The sequence below is a fragment of the Sander lucioperca genome, chromosome 16, assembly GCF_008315115.2.
Source record: "Sander lucioperca isolate FBNREF2018 chromosome 16, SLUC_FBN_1.2, whole genome shotgun sequence".
In the NCBI taxonomy this organism is placed as follows: domain Eukaryota; kingdom Metazoa; phylum Chordata; class Actinopteri; order Perciformes; family Percidae; genus Sander; species Sander lucioperca.
Window position 1 is genome coordinate 1,946,710 of NC_050188.1, and position 21,436 is coordinate 1,968,145.

Genomic DNA, 21,436 nt, shown 5'->3' on the forward strand with positions numbered 1-21,436 from the left:
ACGATAGCTTCGTTTTTATGAATTATACATTTGTAAATGTGATATTTTGTACTTTTTTTTGGATCTTTCTGATCCGACAGAAAGTCAGTACTGATGTAAGATAAAATTAATTTAAAAATGTCTTGTTTTAATCTTTGGGAAAAAGCATTATGTAGTAGTACGGTATGGTCCCAATGTCTGATTTAGGCACTTGAAGGCAACATCACACGGCCTCCTGCTGTCCTCTGCTGGTCAGTACGAGCACAGCTGCGGCGCTCTGATTTGTGGGAGGACGGCCCTCCCGCTTGGACAGAGCGCGCGAATGCACCCACCACGTCTCTCACAATCGGCTGCTTCACGTTAGCTGTTAGCTTAGCCTCGTTTTCTGTGCCTTTACGCACCGGGGATCTGCTGGCACACCAGAGGTGGACCTGAGACAAGGCTTTTTGGCTCCGAATCTTAATTGTCCTAAAGTATCTGTGGGCTGTCAGTTACTCAAGATACCTGCAATGGCAGACAAAGAAGGTAAGTTAATGCGAAAGCTTTTGTTGTGGTCAGTTTTTATCCGACATCTCTTAGCTAGCTTTAGCTATTTGGCTAGCTTAGGTAGCAGCTAACGTTAGCTGCCGGGGCTGATCGTAATCAGTCATAACAAAAGCCGGTTGCATTTTCATCTTGTAAGATGTAACAATCTCCGTTTCAGTGTGCAGTTCTTGTTTTCAAACCAGTTGTCGTTGTCTACTATATACCCTAGTTGCAAGTGAGGCCGCAGCGCGACACAGTGATTATAATAAGTACGTAACGTTACGTTATGTTAACACACTAGCAAGAGCATAATCATGATAGCCTGGTAAGCTAACGTTAACGGTGATGTGTTTCTGAAAACAGAACTCCTATAGTGCTACATAGTGAACACTACTCAGGCCTTGAGCGTAGACAACCTTAAACAGCTGTTGATTAAGTGCCATAACATTAACTATTAATGCATTGACTATCGCTGAGATAACGTTACACTGGTTTCCTTAATAAACTGGCACCCTCAGTCAATGAAAGCTGTAGACCCATCTTTCAGGTGTTAAGTTAGATCATTGATTGATTGTCTCCCAACAATTTTAGTTTTCACTTACTTCACTGTGTTTCCTCTCTCAGCAGGAGCATTTGACGATGCGGTGGAGGAGAGGGTGATAAATGAGGAGTACAAGATCTGGAAGAAAAACACTCCATTCCTCTACGACCTGGTTATGACCCATGCTTTAGAGTGGCCCAGCCTCACTGCTCAATGGCTGCCTGACGTCTCAAGGTACATGCTTTTACACATTGGTCCACAGTAAGTACCAACGTGTACTCTTTTAATAAGTGTGAATGACATAATTTTTTTCCCTTTACCAGGCCAGAGGGGAAGGATTACAGTGTGCACCGGCTGGTGTTGGGCACCCACACGTCTGATGAGCAAAATCACCTGGTCATTGCCAGCGTTCAGCTACCCAACGATGACGCCCAGTTTGAAGCCTCACATTATGACAGTGAAAAAGGAGGTGGGAGACCAGTACAGTCACATGCTAAATAAGTGTGAATGTTCAGACAGGCAGACTTTTCATGTACTGTATATTTGTAGTAGGTCCATGTGTAAAGAGACGGATAACATGCCTGACTGACATGACTAATTTTGTAACCTGAATAATACGGTACAATAATAATAAACGGATACATAGTTATATTCTTTATACCTTTTTAAACATACTGTTCTAGAATAAATTTCCCTTTGACAGAAAATTATGTATTACCTTCATATAAACATAATGTCTGTAAACATAATGTATTTCCTTGCAGAGTTTGGAGGCTTCGGCTCAGTAAGCGGCAAGATCGAGATAGAAATCAAGATCAACCACGAAGGAGAAGTGAACCGTGCCCGCTACATGCCCCAGAACCCCTGCATCATCGCCACCAAGACCCCCACCTCAGAAGTGCTGGTGTTTGACTACACCAAGCACCCTTCCAAGCCAGGTACATGGATCACACACACGACACAAGGCACTGCCAAAGGTGGAAAGTTGTTTTGAAAGTAAAGTGGGCCAGTTGGTACCGTTTGACTAACTGGAAAGTATTTTTGTTTTAACACATCGTCATCACTGCGTACCTGCTTTTGTTAATGCTGTGAAAGAAATAGACAACGTGCATTTATTTTGTATTGTCCACAGATGCCTCTGGAGAGTGTCACCCTGATCTGCGTCTCAGAGGCCATCAGAAAGAAGGCTACGGTCTCTCCTGGAATCCAAATCTGTCCGGCTCTCTCCTTAGTGCTTCAGATGACCATGTAAGAGAAAAGTCAGGTTTCATTGCTGTGTTCAAGTATTATCAAGTATCTTTCCATATTTGGCGAGTGAAGGATATTAGAAGCACTTTTCCGGTGAGCGCTGAGCGTTACTGCGCAGCCTCCAACTGAGCTCGAAGACGTAAATGTGACGTGAGGAACCTGTCTGAAAGTTGTAAGTCTTCTGATAGCTGTGCCAAGAGAAATCTCAATCATTCCCAATCTTGCAGAGACGGAGAGCGTAGGTATATGTAAGGAGATAACATGGACACAGGCTAATTATTGCTAACTAAATGCTAGTTAACATTAGTAATTAAACTTAAACAGCTAATGTAAGTCAAAACTGCCTGCGAGCTTCTCCTGTACTATACGGTAATTCCTCTACTGTGCGACAGTAAGTCACGTGGTTATGACACAATAGTTAGCCTATTTTTACAAAAACGCCTGCTACAGAGCCATAACGTGAGGTACAAGGTAATGGAGCCTTTTATACATTGTCGTGTTTCTTTAGAAATAAACAATGGACAAATAAAGTCTTTAAACGCTTCAGACGTAAAGTTATTCACTGTGATGTCAAAATGAATGGCAGTCAATGGAATGCTAACGGGGGATGAGTGCTTGTTAGCATCAAAATAGCGCCATAGGATCTACGGGTTGTTGACAGATGCTTACCCCCTTGGTTTCCTCCGGGTGCTCCGGTTTGCTCCCGCCATAAAGACATGCATGCTGGGTAACTAGGACTACAGTTGAAAATTAGCCGACTGGCTAACACTGGCGCATTTACAGAAATGTTGATTAATGTGCATTGTCCTAATCAAAAAATAAATAAATCTACATGTTCCTTAATGTCATCTTTTTCTAATCTGTAGACAATCTGTTTGTGGGACATAAGTGCTGTGCCAAAGGAGGGGAAGATAGTAGAGGCGAAGACGATTTTCACTGGCCACACTGCCGTGGTGGAAGACGTCTCCTGGCACTTGCTTCACGAGTCCCTCTTTGGATCTGTAGCAGACGACCAGAAGCTCATGATGTAAGAAGCTCGATATTAAGTCAAATGTGACATGAATGAGACAGATGACACGGTTCACCTGAAACGTTGTGTGATCTGGCATCTTCACAGTCCATGAGTGTTCTGTCATTTTTCACCTCAGTTGGGACACTCGTTCGAACAACACCTCCAAACCCAGCCACGCAGTAGACGCCCACACAGCAGAGGTCAACTGTTTGTCATTCAACCCTTACAGCGAGTTCATCCTTGCCTCTGGCTCTGCAGACAAGGTAATGTAATATTCCACCACATCTTAATTGTCATCATTTAGTTTAAATTTACTAGAGATGTTCCGATACCAGTATCAGTATTGGCTCCGATACTGCCTAAAACGCTGGTATCGGTATCGGGAAGTACTGGAGTTTATGCACCAATCCGATACCACGTAATAAAGCCCTAAAGAAAATCTACGTTAAAGTAGTTTATTTATGTTCTTTTTCCGTTATAACTGACTGTCAAACTGCATAATAAAAGAAAGTTCTGGGGCGTTCCTTGTTTGTGTTTGTTCATGTTTCACAAAGAGTTTAACCTGAGCCAGACCGACAACAAAGATAGAAATCATATCGCATCCATACAGGGATAGTAGTATACAGTTGTTAAAATGTAATATATAAAATATATATAAAATATATGACACACTGGTATCGGATCAGTACTCGGTATCGGCCGATATGCAAGTTCAGGTTTCAGAATTGGTATCGGGAAGCAAAAAATGGTATCGGACCATCTGTAAAATTTACAGCATGGGGGTTCAACTCTGTGCTAGCATGTGCATTTAATAACGCTTTGACTAAATGAATACTGGTTGTATTGTTGCTGTTTTGTAACGGCAGTGTTAGAAAACGCAGAGATCAAGATAAATTTGGCAGGTGTTTGTGATATCTCTCTCCCGCTCACAGACCGTGGCTCTTTGGGACTTGAGAAACTTGAAACTGAAGCTGCATTCCTTCGAGTCGCACAAGGATGAGATCTTCCAGGTAGGATACTTATTGCTCATGGCATCTTATTGAAACAAGGATAGCAGGGTGTCTTGTGTTTTAAATCTGTATAGTCAGTTAGAAGACAATGGATGAATTTGGATCACAATGATGCAATTTGAAAGTTGAGATCAAAACGGTTTCCTGTTCCTGTGCAAACACGCGCACGCTGAGATACACGTTCCTGAAAGAATCTTTAGTTAGAGTTTCAGTAGTGTACGTCTGCGTTGCTGTTCAAGGTCATTTAATTTGAGTTCTGTGTCTGGCTGTTCCAGGTTCAGTGGTCACCTCACAATGAGACCATACTGGCATCCAGTGGAACAGACCGTCGCCTCAACGTCTGGGACCTCAGGTAAACAACTTGACATCTTACCTCCAAATGTCTTATCGAATTTGGCTGTGTCGCATTGAGGCTCCATAGCGGTTATCAGAGATGTTCCCCCACCATTCTAGCCAATGTGGTCATGTTCACCAGCCTGTGAACAGAACGTCTCCCCAATGTAGTCGTGGGGTTAGTCATACTGTAACATTGTTTGGTACCAAGTTTAACTGTGCCCGTTTTTTTTTTGTGTGTAGTAAAATCGGAGAAGAGCAGTCACCAGAAGATGCGGAGGATGGCCCACCCGAGCTACTGGTGAGTCTCATTGAAGCCTGCTGAACTTTGGAAGTTGAGATTCTCTATTATTGGTAACATCAGCACTGTACAGTCCTTCCAGAAAAATGCGGAGGCTTTTTTTGTGATTGTGGCGGGCAAAATTCCTTGATTATGCGGCACGTTTTCTTTAAAAATGCGATCGAATATGCGGGATATTTATGCAATTTTATGCGATGAAATTGCGGAAACAATTCATCATGGCTTCATCGCGGAGTTTGCATAACATATATGTGACGTTTTTGCATCGAAAATGCGGGGATTATGAAATCATTGCAAGCCCCGCATATTTTGTGCGGAAATCGGGATTGACTGTATCATAACAATGAAAATGATGGCTTTTTCTTCCATCTCCTAGTTTATCCATGGAGGCCACACAGCCAAGATCTCCGACTTCTCCTGGAACCCCAACGAGCCCTGGGTCATCTGCTCGGTGTCTGAAGACAACATTATGCAAGTCTGGCAAATGGTAAGACGGCTGAGGCCACATGTTATAAACGCATTTTTACCACGGACAGGCAGAGAGCATGATTCCTTCTAAGGGCGAAGCGTTTTCCCTCAAAGACAATATAGAATATAATGAATTTTGAAGCAACATGTTTAGGTCACAGACAGCAGGCGGCTCTGCTCCCAGGATCCCATGTCTCGTACCAAACCTACTACATGTGGATCCAAAGCAGGCAGCAATGAATTTTCAGGGAAAAGTCGTGTGATAGGAAGTTCCTACGCATTTCATCTAGCGACTGCAAAGAGAAAATCTCAGTCAAGATTGATTTTTGATAGATCATTTGGAGTGATTCAGTGAGGGCAAAGTGAGGAGACAGAAAAGAAGGAATGGTAAGTGTTTACTTCCTTCAGTTTGTAATACTTTTTTTTATACTAAAACACCTGTCTTTTCTGTAACACTGTACTGTGATAGATATCAGAAAAGCTAGCAGTTAGGCATGTAGTAGAGTTTTAAAAATTTAAACTTAAAATTCCTAAAATGTGGCTCTTTGAAAGCCCCACAGTTAATCTTTTTCTGGTTGTCCTGTACTAAAAAAAAATGCCACTGACTTGTAAATACATCTTAACAACCTGGCGGTATGTGGCGGAATGAATGACACACTGCTTCTCTTTTTAGGCTGAGAACATCTACAACGATGAAGACCCAGAGGGTTCGACAGACCCTGAAGCCACAGCGTAACTCTTCCGCCTGCTGTGTCTTAACCTACAACCTCATCACAAACTGCCAAACTGCCACCTCTGTACTTCCATGCAGCTACTCCTCCCCCCCCCCCCAATCTTCCTTTCTCTACCGTGGGACAATGATGCTGTAAATCACTGTAAATACAAGAAAGAGAAATAATCATGTGATCTCTTTTTGAATACTCGCAGTGAAGAACTCTTTAAACTGAGTAACTTATTTCCAGAAGAATCTCACCTTTTTTGTTTTTTTCGCACTGAGTATAAAAGATATATTTTTGTAATCAAATTGGCTCTCCCTTGAACACTGAAATGTTTTAGCGAATGCTTTTTCAATAATAAAAAAAAAATATTTTCTAGAACCTAAGATGGTGATCTTACTGTAAGCCCACAACAAGCCTCCCTCTGCACATGTTGGATAAAAAGCAAAATGCAGTTCAGCTTTTTGACAAGATGCCTAACATAGTGACAGTTGCTCTGACTTTGATAGAGGTTGTTTGCAGGCTAGCTTATGGTCCTAAAAAAAAAAAAAAAAGTCTCATATTTTCCCTGCTTTAGTCAGGTCAACCTAATTGTCCTGGACGCTGATTTTCGCACCAGCTTTACAATACATAAAATCAGTTCCCACCTCCCCTTACCTTAGTCATACATTAATCATTTAAATGTTGTTGTGATATAGATTAGTGGTTGAACTTTTTCTATGTTCAATATTTTGTATTTGTACAGTGAGTGCATTCTTAATAAAATGTGTTTCATTGGTCTTTGGGTCTGCTGGGTCAACGTTTCTCAATATGAATGTGTTACTGACAAATTGTATCAATAGGACTGGTGCCTTGGTAGTAAACAACCCTATAATCCTTTTAGCGAAGTGTCGGTTATTCCTCATGACACTTTGCTTAGACCTTTCATGTGTCTGGCGTGACGTCTCGGTGCTTTCCTGTCTGCCGAACTTAACTCTCACCCTATTACTTAGTCCCACTGTTTAGTTCTTCAGCCGTGTTGCCCTTATAAGTACATGAACCCCTCTCAGCTCTTCATGCAGAGACATTAACTCGTCAGTCGCACTTGGATTACAACCAACACAAAGCCTTTATTCATAACAAAAACCTTTCTACAAGCTGCAGTCTAGTTAAAAAAAAAAACATAAGTCAATTTTAGTTGTTTAATTTAACAACAGCATGACTCTTAATGTGTGTAAAGTGCATTCATTGAAACTTGGAGTTCACTATGTTGCAGATAAAAACGGTCAGTTGGTTATTAACTCACAGAACTCAGTTATTTTTAATTAAAGAACATACAATCATGTTTTCTCCTCATTGCCACAGCTGTTATGGTCCTTAATGGCAGCCCTGTAAGAAAAATGCTTTAATTAGAGGTTTTCCCTAAAAAAAAAAATTTAATATTTACAGTATAGATGAACAAATTTTACCTGAAAATGAGTAGTTGTTCAGTTAGGCTGTCTCTCAGATCCTCTATCTCTTTGGTTTTTCTCTTCTGGATCTTTAACTCTGTCTTCAGCTCTCTGCTTCTGTCCTCCAGACAGTACACTGTCTCCTGTAAGAATGCCATAGCTTTATTGCTTTGTGTATCAGGTGACCCTGCCTTTGTCTGATACACAGTTCATTTTCTTAAATTTTCTGTCTTTCTTTCCATCTTCCTTGCCCATTTTACTCCCACCCCTCACCCCTGCCATGTTGCGTACCTTGTACTGCCCCACATCCTCTCTCCTCTGTAGACAAATGAGTTTGAGTTTCTCCTCCAAGCAAGCCCTCTGGAGATTCAGCTTTTGGATCTCCTCCTTTAGGGGTCTCAGTTGGGCCTTCAGCTCCTTGGCCTGCTCTTTGACTTTCACCAGTGCTCCAGCTGTTGCCTCCCTTCTCTTCAGCAATGTGAGCAAAATGGGTTCATACCTGGCCAAGACAACCATTTCAAGTTTGAGAATTTAATTTAATGAAAAGAACTATTTAATTAGACAATAAAGGTCAATGTAAAGTGTAAAAAAAAAAACAGAATAATTATGGTGACCACATTAAAACTTTAAAAAAAACATGACTTTTAGTCAGGGAAAACCAGTACTAGACAGTGTCAGCACCTGTCCTCCAGTGCTTTCAGCCCACCCTGCAGATACTGCTGAATGTCCCCACAGGAGTGCCTCCTGCACTGGGTCAGCTCATCCTGGGTGTTGGAGGTCTGACTGGAGCGCTGGGCATGAAGCTCTGCTTGTAGTGCTAAGAGCTGTTGTTGTTGAGCCACTCTGAGCTGGGAGCCCTCTTCTGTCAGCTGGAGCACCAGTGACTGCAGCTTCTCCTGGAAGATGGGAAGAAAGAGATGTTTACGTCGAGGTCTTCCTCTGAAATCGGATGTACAGATAAAGATTTTTTTTGAGGAGTTTCTTACCTCTTCTCTCTTTAGGAACTCCACCTCTCTGCGCTGGGTGTTCAGGGCGGCCTGGTTGTGAGCACAGTCCCTAGCCATGGCGAACAGCCTCCTCTTCAGCTTTCTATGCTCCTCATGCAGGCCCTGTCTCTCCAGGTTTACCTTCCACAGCATCCTCTCCTCCTCTGCTCTCTCCTCCCTAAGGCTCTGAATCTCTTTCTTCCTCTCCTCTCTTCTCCCCTCTTCCTCCCTCTTCAGTGCGCTCATCAGCTCTGCCACTTTTCTATCAATTCGCTCTTCTGTCTCCTCTTCATTGCTCCCCTCTGCCTCCTCTCTGTCTTTATTCCCTCTCAACTCCAGCACCTCCTTCAGCAGTTCCTTCCTCCTCTTTTCTAACCGCTCTACCTCCTCTATGCACTCCTCCATATGAGAACCTAGTGCGCCTAGTTCATTCATGTAAGATCCCAGATCGATGGTTTCCATCTTGAGCTCCTGTCTCTCTTTGGCTGGCAATTCAGTGTTGTCTATTTCAATCTTAGTTACGTCATCCTTCGTGTTTGCACCTTCATTAGTAGACATATATCTTGTCTTTGTCGCCTCACAGTACATCGGATCATTTTCTGTACTATATAATGGCATTGATGGCCCTGGAAACCTGAACTCAGAATCAAGACCCACCTGGTCTTGCGATTCCAGTGTTTTTATTGAGAAGCCACCCATGTTGTCAAGGCTAGGCATAGGATTCTGCTGGCTTCCATTCGTTGCTGAACCCAGTGTTTCCTTATTTCTGCTTTCCTTGGGAACTTCCTCTCCTCCTGCATGTCGACCAGCCCAGGATTCTAATTGCATCGGCTGGGTCTCCAACTTCATTGGCCTTCCTTGCTGTACGGGCACCAGTGTTGTACCCCTATAAAGATGAGGAGTCTTACTGATGTGTACATATTCTTGGCTTGCATCTGTAGGCCAGCCTTGGGGCTCAAAGTCCATCCCAGATTCTTCCATACAGCTCTCCAGCATGGCCAACATCCCCAACAGTTGACCCTCATACTCCACCATGGTGTCACTCAGTTTGTTTCCAGCTGAAGTGAGAGGCATTGTGTTTTGATGAGAAGCTTCTGTGCTGGCTCCACACCTGGTAATGATGGGGCCCAAGTCTTGAGACTGGCCTTGTGTTGGCTGGTTTTCTGTTCCAGCTCCATCCATATGTACGTCAATGTAGCTTGTGGAAAGATATGCTTGGGGAGAAATACTTGTTTCTCCACAGCTCTCCATTGCGTCTTCCTCTTTGGTGTGGCTATGAGTTGATTCAGTCAGGCTTGTTTCATTGTAAGTTGCTGAGAAGTGAGAACCAAAGGGGATACCAGTGCGCTTCTCACAGCTTGTCAGTAAGTTATCCATCTCCTGTAAGTATGGCTTAATTAAAGCTGATTGATTCAGTTGTGTTCCTGTGAAAGTGAGTCCAGATTGTGCCGTGTTGCATTCACTTTGTTCCATTAAGGTTCTGTCTGGATCCGCATCCTCTTCCTTAATGAAGAGAGGCTCGAACCCAGTAGATGAAATGTTATCGTCCTCCATTGGTTTAGCCTAGTTCTTGTAGCCACTTCCGATGTAGAAGTCTCCTTTACAACCGTCTCATCCCTTGACAAAAGCACATGCATATGTTAGACAACCTAGCTAATGCATATTAAGCATGATAGCTGTATTTGCTGGCAGTCGTCTTGCATGTCACAAATACAAGGCCTGCCCTGATGACATGCCAGCAGTGGAGTTGGGTTAATATTTTGGCCAGACGTCTGTGTAAGTTATGCTGATGTCATTAGCACATGTAGACATGTAGAGGTGGGCAAGGGGGCAGTTTTAGCAGATGGTATGCTACCAGCAGCTGTCCTGCAAGGCTACACGCGCCAGGGACCAACTGACTGCTTGGCAATGATCAGACACACACCTCAAACAAGCATTCACATGAAAACTGCAACACTACTTATATAAACTATATACAAAGGACTTTCGTCTGAAGCTCCAACAAGTGGCATTACATAGATTACATTAGAGAGCATATTATCATAACATGTCATTGTGCTAATGGATGGGCATGATACATTATCCCCTGGTGAATAATGTAGCTGTAATTTCACCCTTTGAGGTGTTTGCCAATACTGGCCAGAGACTCCCAGAGTGTAAATTGATCAAATTGACCCAATACTGTTACCGGCAGAGATAAGTAATGTAGAAAGGGCATTGAAGACAACTGTGACATTCATTTGATACCTGCTGTTTTCTGTCCAAAACCTCCTCGACCAAAGTTCGAAACGCATCTTTAGCATTTGTATTAAACAAGGTCAGATCATACGAATAATATGAGTCCTAAAGTCTACAAGACTGGACAGTGTTGTGCTATGCATGACTGACTAAAGCCCTGGGGAAGACATGATAGTCACCAGCTGTCTTGCTGCAGGCCAGGCATGGGCACAAGACACATTCCTTTAGACCTCCAGCACCCAAATACAGTACTGGCCTATATCTGAGAGCATTCTAAACACTTAGTTTTTGTCTTTTGTGTGTGTGTGTGTGTGTGTGTGTGTGTGTGTTTGTGTGTGTGTGTGAGATACACTTTGTTTTTTTAACTACTAAATTAGTTCGGAGTTAGTTATTTGGAAGTTGGGAGCAGCAGGAATGGTTAGTTTTGGGATTTTCTTCAGGGACTTTCATTCAAATTTGAACAACATCAATTACACAAATCATCATATGTAAACATGAAATATAATAGTACTTACGTCTGTGTGTATGCTTGTTTCTTTTGCCTTTATGCAGTATCCTCAGGATGAATTCATTAGAAATCAGTTGCGGTTCAAACGACAAAGCAAAGTGAGCGGCAAAGAGTGAGCGGGAGCAGTGTGTGCAAATGAAGGGGTGTGAAGACAGTTGACCCAGCCTCCTCTCTCTCTCAGTCAGTGTGCTGCTATGTGTGACCATGACTACCTCAGTTCTGTTTATGTTTATTAATAAACACTGGGCTGGGCGAAAGAGGAGCCACAGCCAGCAGTATCAACCCGAGAGGCATAAAGGATTTGCCAAAATGGCCCCTTTAAGAATTATACTTAACACTTGGTAGCCTTATGTAGTTTATAACCAGTTTGTCTAATTTTATATTTGTTGGAAGATATGAAAGGACCTCACAACAACCTCTCTGAAAAGTGTTTTTATTGTCCGAAAACTTGCATTTTCATGACTCTAGTCAAGTCATGTGTGACATTGTTGATGTACAAGGAGTAATTTGTCACAGTAGTTTCAGATTAAATTAAAGGTGTAACTGCAATAGAAAGCACAATCAAATAAATACATGGGTAAATGTTTCATCAGTTATAAGAAAGGTTTAGTAAGGTCATTACTTTTTGCATCAGCAGAACTTGCAGCACACAGACATCTCTTAGTTCTACCTCGGAGTGACTGGTGGAGTTACAGCTGGATGCATTTATTATGGCTGTTGAGAGGCGTGTGTGTGTGTGTGTGTGTGTGTGTGTTAATGATGAAAGAGAACATGGCTCCAGGATTCCACCCATGGCTCCTCATTATCAAGTCTTTAAATAGCACCCCTCACTTTACTGTCCGCTTCCCACGGGAGGATTGGTTTTCCCCTAAACTTGTGACCCCAACAATGGACCACAGGTGGTCTTCTGTAGGACTGAGGAGAGGGCAGAGAGGATGAGACAGGACTGTCAAAGACATGAAAAGATGTGGCAGCTGTAGAAGAAAGGAATAATGTTCAAGGAATAAAGGAGCAGATGATGGAGATGATGAAATGCTAAGAGAAATTATATTTTTTTACTCCCAAAACATACCTTTTTTAGGCACGTTTTTGCCTTAATTTTCATATTTCCTAGCTTTCATTAAACACTTTTTGAATATTTCTTAAAGGTGCCCTGCCACACGTATTGCATTACTTTGTGGTAATGCCTAAAGTTCTACCATGCACTTGACATTTTTTTGTGGAAAAAATGCCTTGGTTACCTTGTTTCAAGCCATTCTATGTGGTATAGAAAGTCTGCAGGAAGACTCTGATTGGCTAACAGCTAGCCAATGAGAGCCTGGCTATCAGCATCCTTTACCCAGCGCAACTGGGCAAGCTCATGAATAGTAATGAGCTCATGCAACACCATGTAAGACTGACCAGCTTTTGTAATTGGCCTGATTTCTCTGCTTATTTCTTTTCAGTGTTTAGAGCTGACAGAGGAGGTAGCAGTTCATAACACATATGGACCTAACACATTTCAAAAAATACAAGGATAAAACGGTTTTGTGTGGCAGGGCACCTTTAATAAATAGGGACATATTACAGTCAAATGCCACAAGATGGCCTCACAGTTTAATTTTACCTCAAGTCATCCTAAGGTTAACTTAAAGGGAAATGTTGAGTTTTTAACTTTGAGCAGCCAGTTTAGTTTCAACTTCTCAACCCATTCTTTGTGTAGGCTTTTCTATGAATGCAGAAATGAATTAAATAGTCATGATTAAACTATAAATACAAGATTAAAGCACTAATATTGTAGCACTTATATTTTAACAAGACTAGATAACAGACATTACCTTAATGCGGTGGATAAGTGAACACCTTTGTCTATCTAAGATGAATTTACTGTAAATTCAACTTTAGAGTACTTACATGACCCTTTTAACGGAATAAACCTTTATATGCAGTTAACACCCTATAAAATAATGACGGTAATTCCTTTGAGATTCTGATTCCGTGTTTCCATGAAAAAATGTCATGTTTATCTAATTCCCCCTTGTTGACCACTGTGACTGTGTTTTGGCAAGCCTAGGCTTTTGGGAGAGAGATGGTAATTTACATAAAGTTATGTCCAGGGATTAACTGTTTCAACACACTGTTCAACTCTGTTGTGCTAATGCACACCCACACAGCCTCACAACCTCACTTGCCTGCTATAAAAATCTTTTCAGTTCTTTCTATCATTTCCTCATAGAGGATGGAGAGTTCAGCAGTGTGTGTGTGTGTGTGTGTGTGTGTGTGTGTGTGTGTGTGTGTGTGTGTGTGGAGTAGGACAAGGGGGAAACCAAATATTTAAGGGGGCGTTGTGGTTGAGGACTGAATGTCCCACTGAGACCACATGCTGGACATTAACTTGGACTGGTCTGTTAGTGTCTGCTTAAATTTGCAGTACTGTCCAAACTCACCAGGACATCCTGTCAGTGTGTCCTCCTGTTTCTCTTCTCTCCATCCCGGATCGCTTAGGTTGTCAATGTTTATTTTTATTTTTATTTTTTCCTGGGTCACTAGTTTCCTTTGGTATATTGTGGATATGTGGAACATACAGGGTCTCTTACATTAACATTGTTTAAATGTAAACCTTTATTGCCATTTCGGGCTGGCAGCACAGTATTTCACATTATTATTTCTTGGCTCAAAATTGGACTTTGGTGGAGAACCACCTATGCAGAACAGCATGCAATGTATTATTTACTAAAATCTGTTCTGGGATCATCTGTTTAGTGTGTTTTCCAACACTTGACTGGTGGACACATTAAGTCAAGTGCATCTTCATAGTACAAAATGTGCATTTGGTCTATTGTTTGCTCTTAAAATGTTTTTCCAAGAATAGTTTGGGGAACTGAACCATTGCGTTTCATCTGAAAGCGTTTCCTATGGGTGGTTCCATTTTGGTTGCACTCATGGTTTTATACAATACAGGTGGTCTCACCACATTCCGCCTTCAGGGATTTTAAGATTTTTCCTTGTCTGATTTTGAAATGAAGTAAGGTTAAGACATCGCTGCTAAATAGTAGCAATAAAAAATGAAATAGCGCACATCTAACACCCAAACAAACCATCGTAGATACACTGGTAGCACAGCAAGTGTTTAATTGAGAGATGATTTGACTTAGAAGACAATCCAGCTGTCACAGTTTTTGTTGTGTATAGTATGTATACACATATATATGTATAGTATGTTGTATGTATGTGTAGGTCAACTAATATATGACCTAAAATATGACCCACCAGCCTGCATGTACAGCCAAAAATAGTAGCAGCCACTGCATCCAACATGCATTGTTTCTTATGGATACATTAAAGGAACATGACGACTTATTGGGACTTTGTCTTATTCACCGTAACCCCCAGAGTTAGATAAGTCCATACATACCCTTCTCATCTCCGTGCGTGTTGTAACTGTCTGACGCACCCACCGCTAGTCTAGCTTAGAACAGATCCTGGAGGTAACCGGCTCCAACTAGCCTACTGCTCCCAATAAGTGACAAAATAACGGCAACATGTTCCTGTTTACATGTTGTGATTTGTATAGTCACAGCGTGTACAAATAATAAGGTCACATGAGACACAGCCATCTTCTAACCGTATACATACTGGGAACTATATTCTTAGAAAGGCGAAGCACTGCTACTTCTGCTACTTGGGCGGAGTGATTTGCTAGCAGCACACGAGAAGCCCCGTGGTGAGGAGCAGAGAGTTCGCCTGGAGTTCACTCAGAGTTGGAGTAATAGAGTCAACAATTACTAGATAGTAAAAGCATAGTGACCTTGTTATTTGTACACGCTGTGACTAAATCACAACATGTAAACAGGAACATGTTGGCGTTATTTTGTCACTTATTGGGAGCAGTAGGCTAGTTGGAACCTGTTACCTCCAGGATCTGTGCTAAGCAAGGCTAGCGCTGGGGGCCTTACAAGACGCACGGAGATGAGGAGGGTATGTATGGACTTATCTAACTCTGGGGGTTACGGTGAATAAGCTAAAGTCCCAATAAGTCGGCGTGTTCCTTTAAGTTTGCATATGGTAATCCATACTGATGGAAAAAACAACCAACTGAAATATTCAAAAATGCCAGAAAGAAAAAGTATCAAGACTTAACAATACATACATGTGCTATGCATCAGTGGGAACACCAACATCTGTATAGATTTTGAAAACAGGCCCACAAAACAGTCAGTGCTATACAGGAAAATCAAAGAAGGACAAGTTTGTTTGTCAGTTACACCATTTCAGATCAGATAGTGGTAAACATTTTCTTTACAGGAAGGGCACCTTAACAACTATTTATTGTGGTTTATTGCTCTTTCAATTTTCTCAGTTGGTCTGGGGGCTTTGAACTGATAACAAACACTTTTCCGAGCTCTAACTTTGTTCTCTCACTCTGTTGTTCCCTGCTGTCTGTCATGTCTTACATTATAAAGCATTGGCACTATGGCTAAGTGTGTTTTAATGACAGTGACCTTATCGGGTGTTTATTTTAAAGAGAGTGCCTCTGCTACACCATTGTCAGCAGCCATCTTCTTACTGTCATCAGCCACCCAGTTGGCTTTTCATGGTCTTAAGGGATCACTTAATATAATAAAGTAGGGGCCCCATATCCTTCTTCAGTGTGTTTTTCCACTGTTCTGGATTAAGAATGTCCTCTATGTAAAGATGACAGTCACGCTTACCCTTAAAAAGACACAGAGCAGCTACAGCTTGTTCCCACAGCGCTTTGATTAGCTTTTCTTTTTTTTTTTATCTCATCCAAAACTCTTTTCAAACTAGGCTACTTCTCTTTGAAATCACAATGTAGTCTTTGTCGTTTTACAGTGTTGGGACAGGGCTATTGTATCAACCTTTTCTGGTAATTGTTTATTGTTCAGTGAATCACCTTTACACAGCCACAACCAGTTCCCGTGAAGGAATACTGCAAATGAAAGCAGCTGATATAGAGAGATGAGATCACACTTTTAGTCAGTGAGGATCATACTGCGAGTGCAGTCTTGGGTGACAGACTTTATCTACAGAGTGAACAGTGTCAACAATTAAACCATTAGGAGATATTTAATGTTACGAAATCTTTAACCGTACAGACTCGGTTTAAATCAGTGTATTGGAGTTTATTTATTTGTTTAACAGGCTGTTTGTGTGTGTGTGTGTGTGTGTAGCCATAACTCCTAGTTCAAGAATTGATTTGTATCAGTAGTGGTTGGAGGATTCAGTGACTGCAGAGGCATTGTCGCAAAAGCCAGATGTATTGTTCACTTGTTTTAGGAATATTTTTGCGGTAGCATTGCTCTTGTCAACCAGCTTGGTCCTGACTGAAATACCTCAACAACTATTTGATGGATGAAGATGACATTTAGTACAGATATCCATGGTGCCCAGAGGACAGATCCTTATGACTTTGGTGATCCCTTGGCTGATTCTGTAGCGCCAGTAACAGGTTAAGTTTTTCACTTATCGCCACCATAAGGTTGACATTTGTGGTTTTCGAGTGAAATGTCTTCACAACTATTAAATGGGTTGCCATGACATATGGTACAGACATTCATGTCTGATTACATAAATTGTAATCACTTTGATGATCCTTTAATTCCTCATCTAGCGCCATCATCAGACTAAAAAGTCCAGTGTTAACCAAATACCTGCAAAACTAATGACATTCCCATCAGCCTCAGCTGATTATAGCACTACTTACTGCATCAAATGTTAGCATGGTGACAAACCAAACTAAGATGTGTTAGCAGTTAGCTCAAAGCACTCTGCCAAAGTACAACCTCACAGAGCTGCTAGCATGGCTGTAGACTCATGGTCTTGTTTCAACATTATTATACGTGGATCTAAGTTGGTTCCAACAAGTACAACACATTATCCACCACAGTAGTCAGTATAAATTGTAGCATTCCTCTGGTCTTACTCATTTCTCTCCAGTAGAGGCTCACCCAGCTCTCGCTGGTGCTACTTTTAGCACAATCATCTATCATAAAGGCTCCAAGAGGACACTGTTCACCTGAAGCTTGCTCTAAACCCAAACATATTAAGCTTAGATGTAAAGTTAATGTTGTTACTGCTATGAGTCATTGGCTAGTGTGTGTGCAGTATGTGTTGATGTGTCCTTTTAAGATGATTAATGGTGTGATGTAAATGTTAGTTTGAGGTACTACAGTAAACATTAAGATTGCTTCCTATAATCAAACATCTTTTATGACTTTTCAAAAGTAAAAAAATAGTTTCTAGCACACTCCTAAAAGCCTTTAAGTTAGGCTGCAAAAATATGTTCTCAATCCCTGTTGTTTTCAGAAATTGTTTCACCAGAGAGAATCCCCACTCTGTTTTCAGTTCTCTTAATTAGACGTTGTGTGAGTGCCAATCCTGTTATTTCAATAAAGAAAATTTGACAGAGGTCACCTCAGGTTTCCTGGCTGTGACGTCAGTGCCTCATTTAAACGACCCCCCGGAGAGAGTGAAAACAGGCAGATCGTTCCTCTGCAAAAGGAGAGAGGGAGAGACAAAGAAAGAAAGAAAGTGGAAAGGCTGGATGGATGGAAACTTGTGGGCTGTTTTTGTCCAGTCCCAAACAACCCAGCAGCAACCACACCCTCTCAGGAATTCCTGCTGCAAAAATATTTCATGTCATGTTTTTAAAAGAGCAGTTCACCCTTACCATTACATGTTCAATGCTTTCTTACTTGAAAAGCCTCATTGATGCATAAAAGGATTTATATGGAACAACCATATATTGTACATTGCCACTACTTCATTACTGCACCATGGTAAAATCCCAGATGAACGAATATTCGACAATAATGCCCCACATTGATTAGTAGTTTTCCCGCGATGGAATGTAGCAGTCAAGGCTTCCGTCATACAGAATTGAGCGTGATTTCTTCGAAAGTAGGTTGGAAAAACGATAGACGCTGCCAGGTCAAAGTGCCTCTTCGGCTAAGTATTCTCCATATCAAAGTGACAGAATAGCTAAAAAGAAAATTAAACAATTTCAGACTTCTTAATCACAAGTATGTTGTATCTCTACCTAGATATTTCTGCATGGTTTTCATTTGAGTAAATTGTATGTATAAGTCTGTGTGTGTATCTTCATGTGCATATGAATTGTCGGCCAGATGGCTCTGTACACAGCCAGTGTGTTTTGGCTCTGAACACTCCTGGATTCTGAGAAATACTTTACTGTCCACTGTGCAGACAGTTTCACCCTGAACATCGGACACATAGGGCTTTGTATGTTTGCTCTGACTCTGTTTTATTATTTAAACTTTTTGTAAAAACACAAGATCCAGTGTAAATGGTCATGGACCATTTATAACATTTATTGTACCCTTTATTTAATTTATGTCTGTGTATGTATGTCCAGGAAGGGTCAACTTAAAGCAAGAAACATCAGCAGGCCAGCTTCAACTTGTCCAGGCAGAAGCAAAAACTGATTGGCTAATAAACTTTGATGGATGGCTTAAGCGTCACAAAGCTGATGTATGACAGGGTTACACACACATGGATATCCCACCCATCTCCTTTAGATAGTATCAGACAGATAGAACCACTAATCTAGGGTCAACATCAAAATGTTAAATCACAGCTTTTAAGTTCAAAGTACTAGAGCTAAAACTAAAATTGTGTTTAGAGGCCCTTTTAAAGCAGCAGTTATCAAGTTATCAACTCATTAAGGCGGTGACACACCAACCCGATTATCGGCCGTCGGACAGTCTTGCGAGGTCGGTAACCCGAGTCTGTTTGGTGTGTTCCTTGCCGTCGTCAGTCGGAGGAGCCGCCAGTGTTCATTTGGGCCGATTTGACATGTTGAATCGGCCAGTGGGCAGTCGGACTCAATGACCAATTACCGGAAATGACGAGCGGGATGAGCGTGACGAACGCCTCTCAAAATCTGACGAAAATCTTTCAAACTGACCTTTGTCGATCTGAAATGAAGACAGATTCAGCAACTGCATGGCCTATTTCTCACTTAAAATGTTTTCAGAAACACGTTTCGGTGAACTATTTTCATAAAATATGAGATCGTATTCCGAACGAGCCGCCATAACGGTCTGTTTTGAAATTCGGGAGAAGCCAGACCCACTTGACGCGTTCGTCCAATCAGCTGCCGGTTTTCATTTTTTTGGCGACAATACAGATTAGCGCTGCCTGCTGTTATGGAGACGTATTACGCCTCGTGCACGCGCTGAACGTACGCTCAAGTCGGCGTCGCTTCGGTGTGTTCCGAGGCACTTTTTTTGACCAACTCGGGGAGACTTGTCGGGTTGGTTTGTGAGAGCCTTTAGTGACAGCAGTAAATATAGTTTAAAATATGGCAATGTACACTGCATTGTTTCTGGATTATAGGTATGGAATGACAGAGTGGTAACTTTAATAGTCACATACTGCAGTGTTTCAAGGCTATTGCTTTGTTTCACAGTAGAACTTAACAGCTAGTAAGAAAATGACCCTCCTTTAGCCTAATTGTCTCTGTCGTCTGGCTGTTGGACAGAATTGTTCCCTAGAGGCACCATAAAACAGACAACAGCCAAGCTTCATTTTCAGCAGGTTCAACCCATATTTTTTTTACTTTCCTGTCCTCCTGATCTCATACTCTCTAGAGACATGACTCAACAATATTTCCTCTACTTTCTCCCTTTTTTTGTGAAGGCAATAAAATGTACACCTCCATCCTGCTCTTACAGCCTTATAACCTAGTATTTTTGAGTCTCCATTGTAGCCAGGTCAGAGGAATGTGGTAGGGACAGTGAGTGGCCTTCCCTACCACCGAGGAAAACAACATGTCTGGACAGGGAAAACTGAAGTGCAGTGGGGTCGGAGCATTGCATTTACTTTCTCTTTTACTTTTCACTTTTGAACTACTTTGGTTTGTTTATTCCTCTTTTCATACCTCTTTTTCAACCAGAACTCACTGCCAGCAGACACTGTAACATCTATTCTAGTCATAGGCTGGTGAGACAAAGCTGTCTCTGTTGCACAGAGGAATCCTCTTTGTGTGTTTCACAGCTGAGTATCAACCTGGAACCTCTCCCTCTTCTCTCTAAAACTATTATCTATTATTACATGCCTCGCTTCTCTGTCTGTCCTCATTTCTCTCACCTCTTTCCACCCCTCCCATCCTTGACATTATAAATAGTGGGCTGTGGAATGTAACTTTAGAGTTTTGTTCTTTTTCAGCGCTTTCGATTACTCTTTGGTTCTCAGAAATGCATTTGAGGATGCACTAGAGGATAAAACATGCACACACTTGTTAAAAAGTTAACTAAACTAAACAACAGATAAGTGTAGTTGAGACCTGTTTTGGTGGGTTTAAAAAAAAAAAGAAAGTAGTTTCAGTATTGTATGCTGTTGTTAGAGGAATGGACATAGAGAACCAATCGGTGCAGAAAGAATGTGTCTGTGGCTGGACAAAGGCAGGTCGGGAATGATAATGCTGGTCCGAGAGAGCTGGGCTTATCCCAACCGGGCATATGGATTTCCTGCCTGTAACCTTCTTTCAGTCATATCTAACACAATCACATACACTAGAACAGTGGTTCCCAACCTTTTTTCCTTGGCGCCCCCCCTATTTATGTCTAAGAAAAGCTGAGCCCCCCCTCCGAAACCGAAGTTGAGGTAACTTTCCCTTACTTTCTTTTTTGATACAGAGGAGTTATCAGCACTTTTACGTTTCTCCGCCATGTTTCGTTCATAAAATAGTGATGCCATGGCGGCAGGAAAAACGAGGATGCTAGCAGCTAGCAGCTGACCTGATGACAGCAGGGGTCCCAGGTTAAGACGTCCCGGAGGTTTGGCCTACTAAGTAGCCTGCCTACAAGTTTAAGCAAGAACAAAAATATATAGTTTTTATACAGACTTTTGTATACATTATATATTCTAGTGTATTATCATAATTTCTTTAACATGTGCAAATATTTTTTTTTTTTACCTCAACCTCAAACCAGATAAAGAGTTGCGCCCCCCCTGTGATCTTTGCTGCCCCCCTTAGGGGTCCCCGGACCCCAGGTTGGGAACCACTGCACTAGAAGGTTCATGGTGCCATTATTACTGGCAAGGTGTCTAACTGCTCCGGTATATTTTTTTATCTTTGGGCGTTTTATAACAGCTGTATTCTTACACTTATATGCAA

General features: G+C 41.7%; 2 protein-coding genes across 5 annotated transcripts; one reads left to right on the forward strand and one right to left on the reverse strand.

Moving 5' to 3' along the window:
- Positions 1 to 235: 235 nt before the first annotated feature.
- rbbp4 (retinoblastoma binding protein 4) lies at positions 236 to 20,614 on the forward strand. 4 transcript variants are annotated; one of them, XM_031287160.2, is made up of 12 exons: positions 236 to 504; positions 1,129 to 1,279; positions 1,369 to 1,514; positions 1,810 to 1,983; positions 2,178 to 2,293; positions 3,160 to 3,320; positions 3,442 to 3,568; positions 4,238 to 4,315; positions 4,591 to 4,667; positions 4,892 to 4,949; positions 5,326 to 5,436; positions 20,027 to 20,614. In XM_031287160.2, exons 1-12 carry the CDS (start codon positions 489 to 491, stop codon positions 20,162 to 20,164), a joined length of 1,353 nt encoding a protein of 450 aa, XP_031143020.1. In that variant the 5' UTR covers positions 236 to 488; the 3' UTR covers positions 20,165 to 20,614. The 4 variants fall into 4 exon arrangements, with proteins under 4 accessions (XP_031143020.1, XP_031143022.1, XP_031143021.1 ...); XM_031287162.2 differs by lacking the exon at positions 20,027 to 20,614 and adding an exon at positions 6,091 to 6,913; XM_031287161.2 differs by having other exon boundaries at positions 251 to 504; positions 1,132 to 1,279.
- Positions 7,223 to 11,472, reverse strand: sync (syncoilin, intermediate filament protein). The gene is made up of 6 exons (XM_031287159.2): positions 11,303 to 11,472; positions 8,550 to 10,166; positions 8,245 to 8,459; positions 7,855 to 8,062; positions 7,582 to 7,706; positions 7,223 to 7,501 (listed from the first exon to the last, which is right to left on the reverse strand). Exons 2-6 carry the CDS (start codon positions 10,101 to 10,103, stop codon positions 7,453 to 7,455), a joined length of 2,151 nt encoding a protein of 716 aa, XP_031143019.1. The 5' UTR covers positions 10,104 to 10,166; positions 11,303 to 11,472; the 3' UTR covers positions 7,223 to 7,452.
- Positions 20,615 to 21,436: the final 822 nt, after the last annotated feature.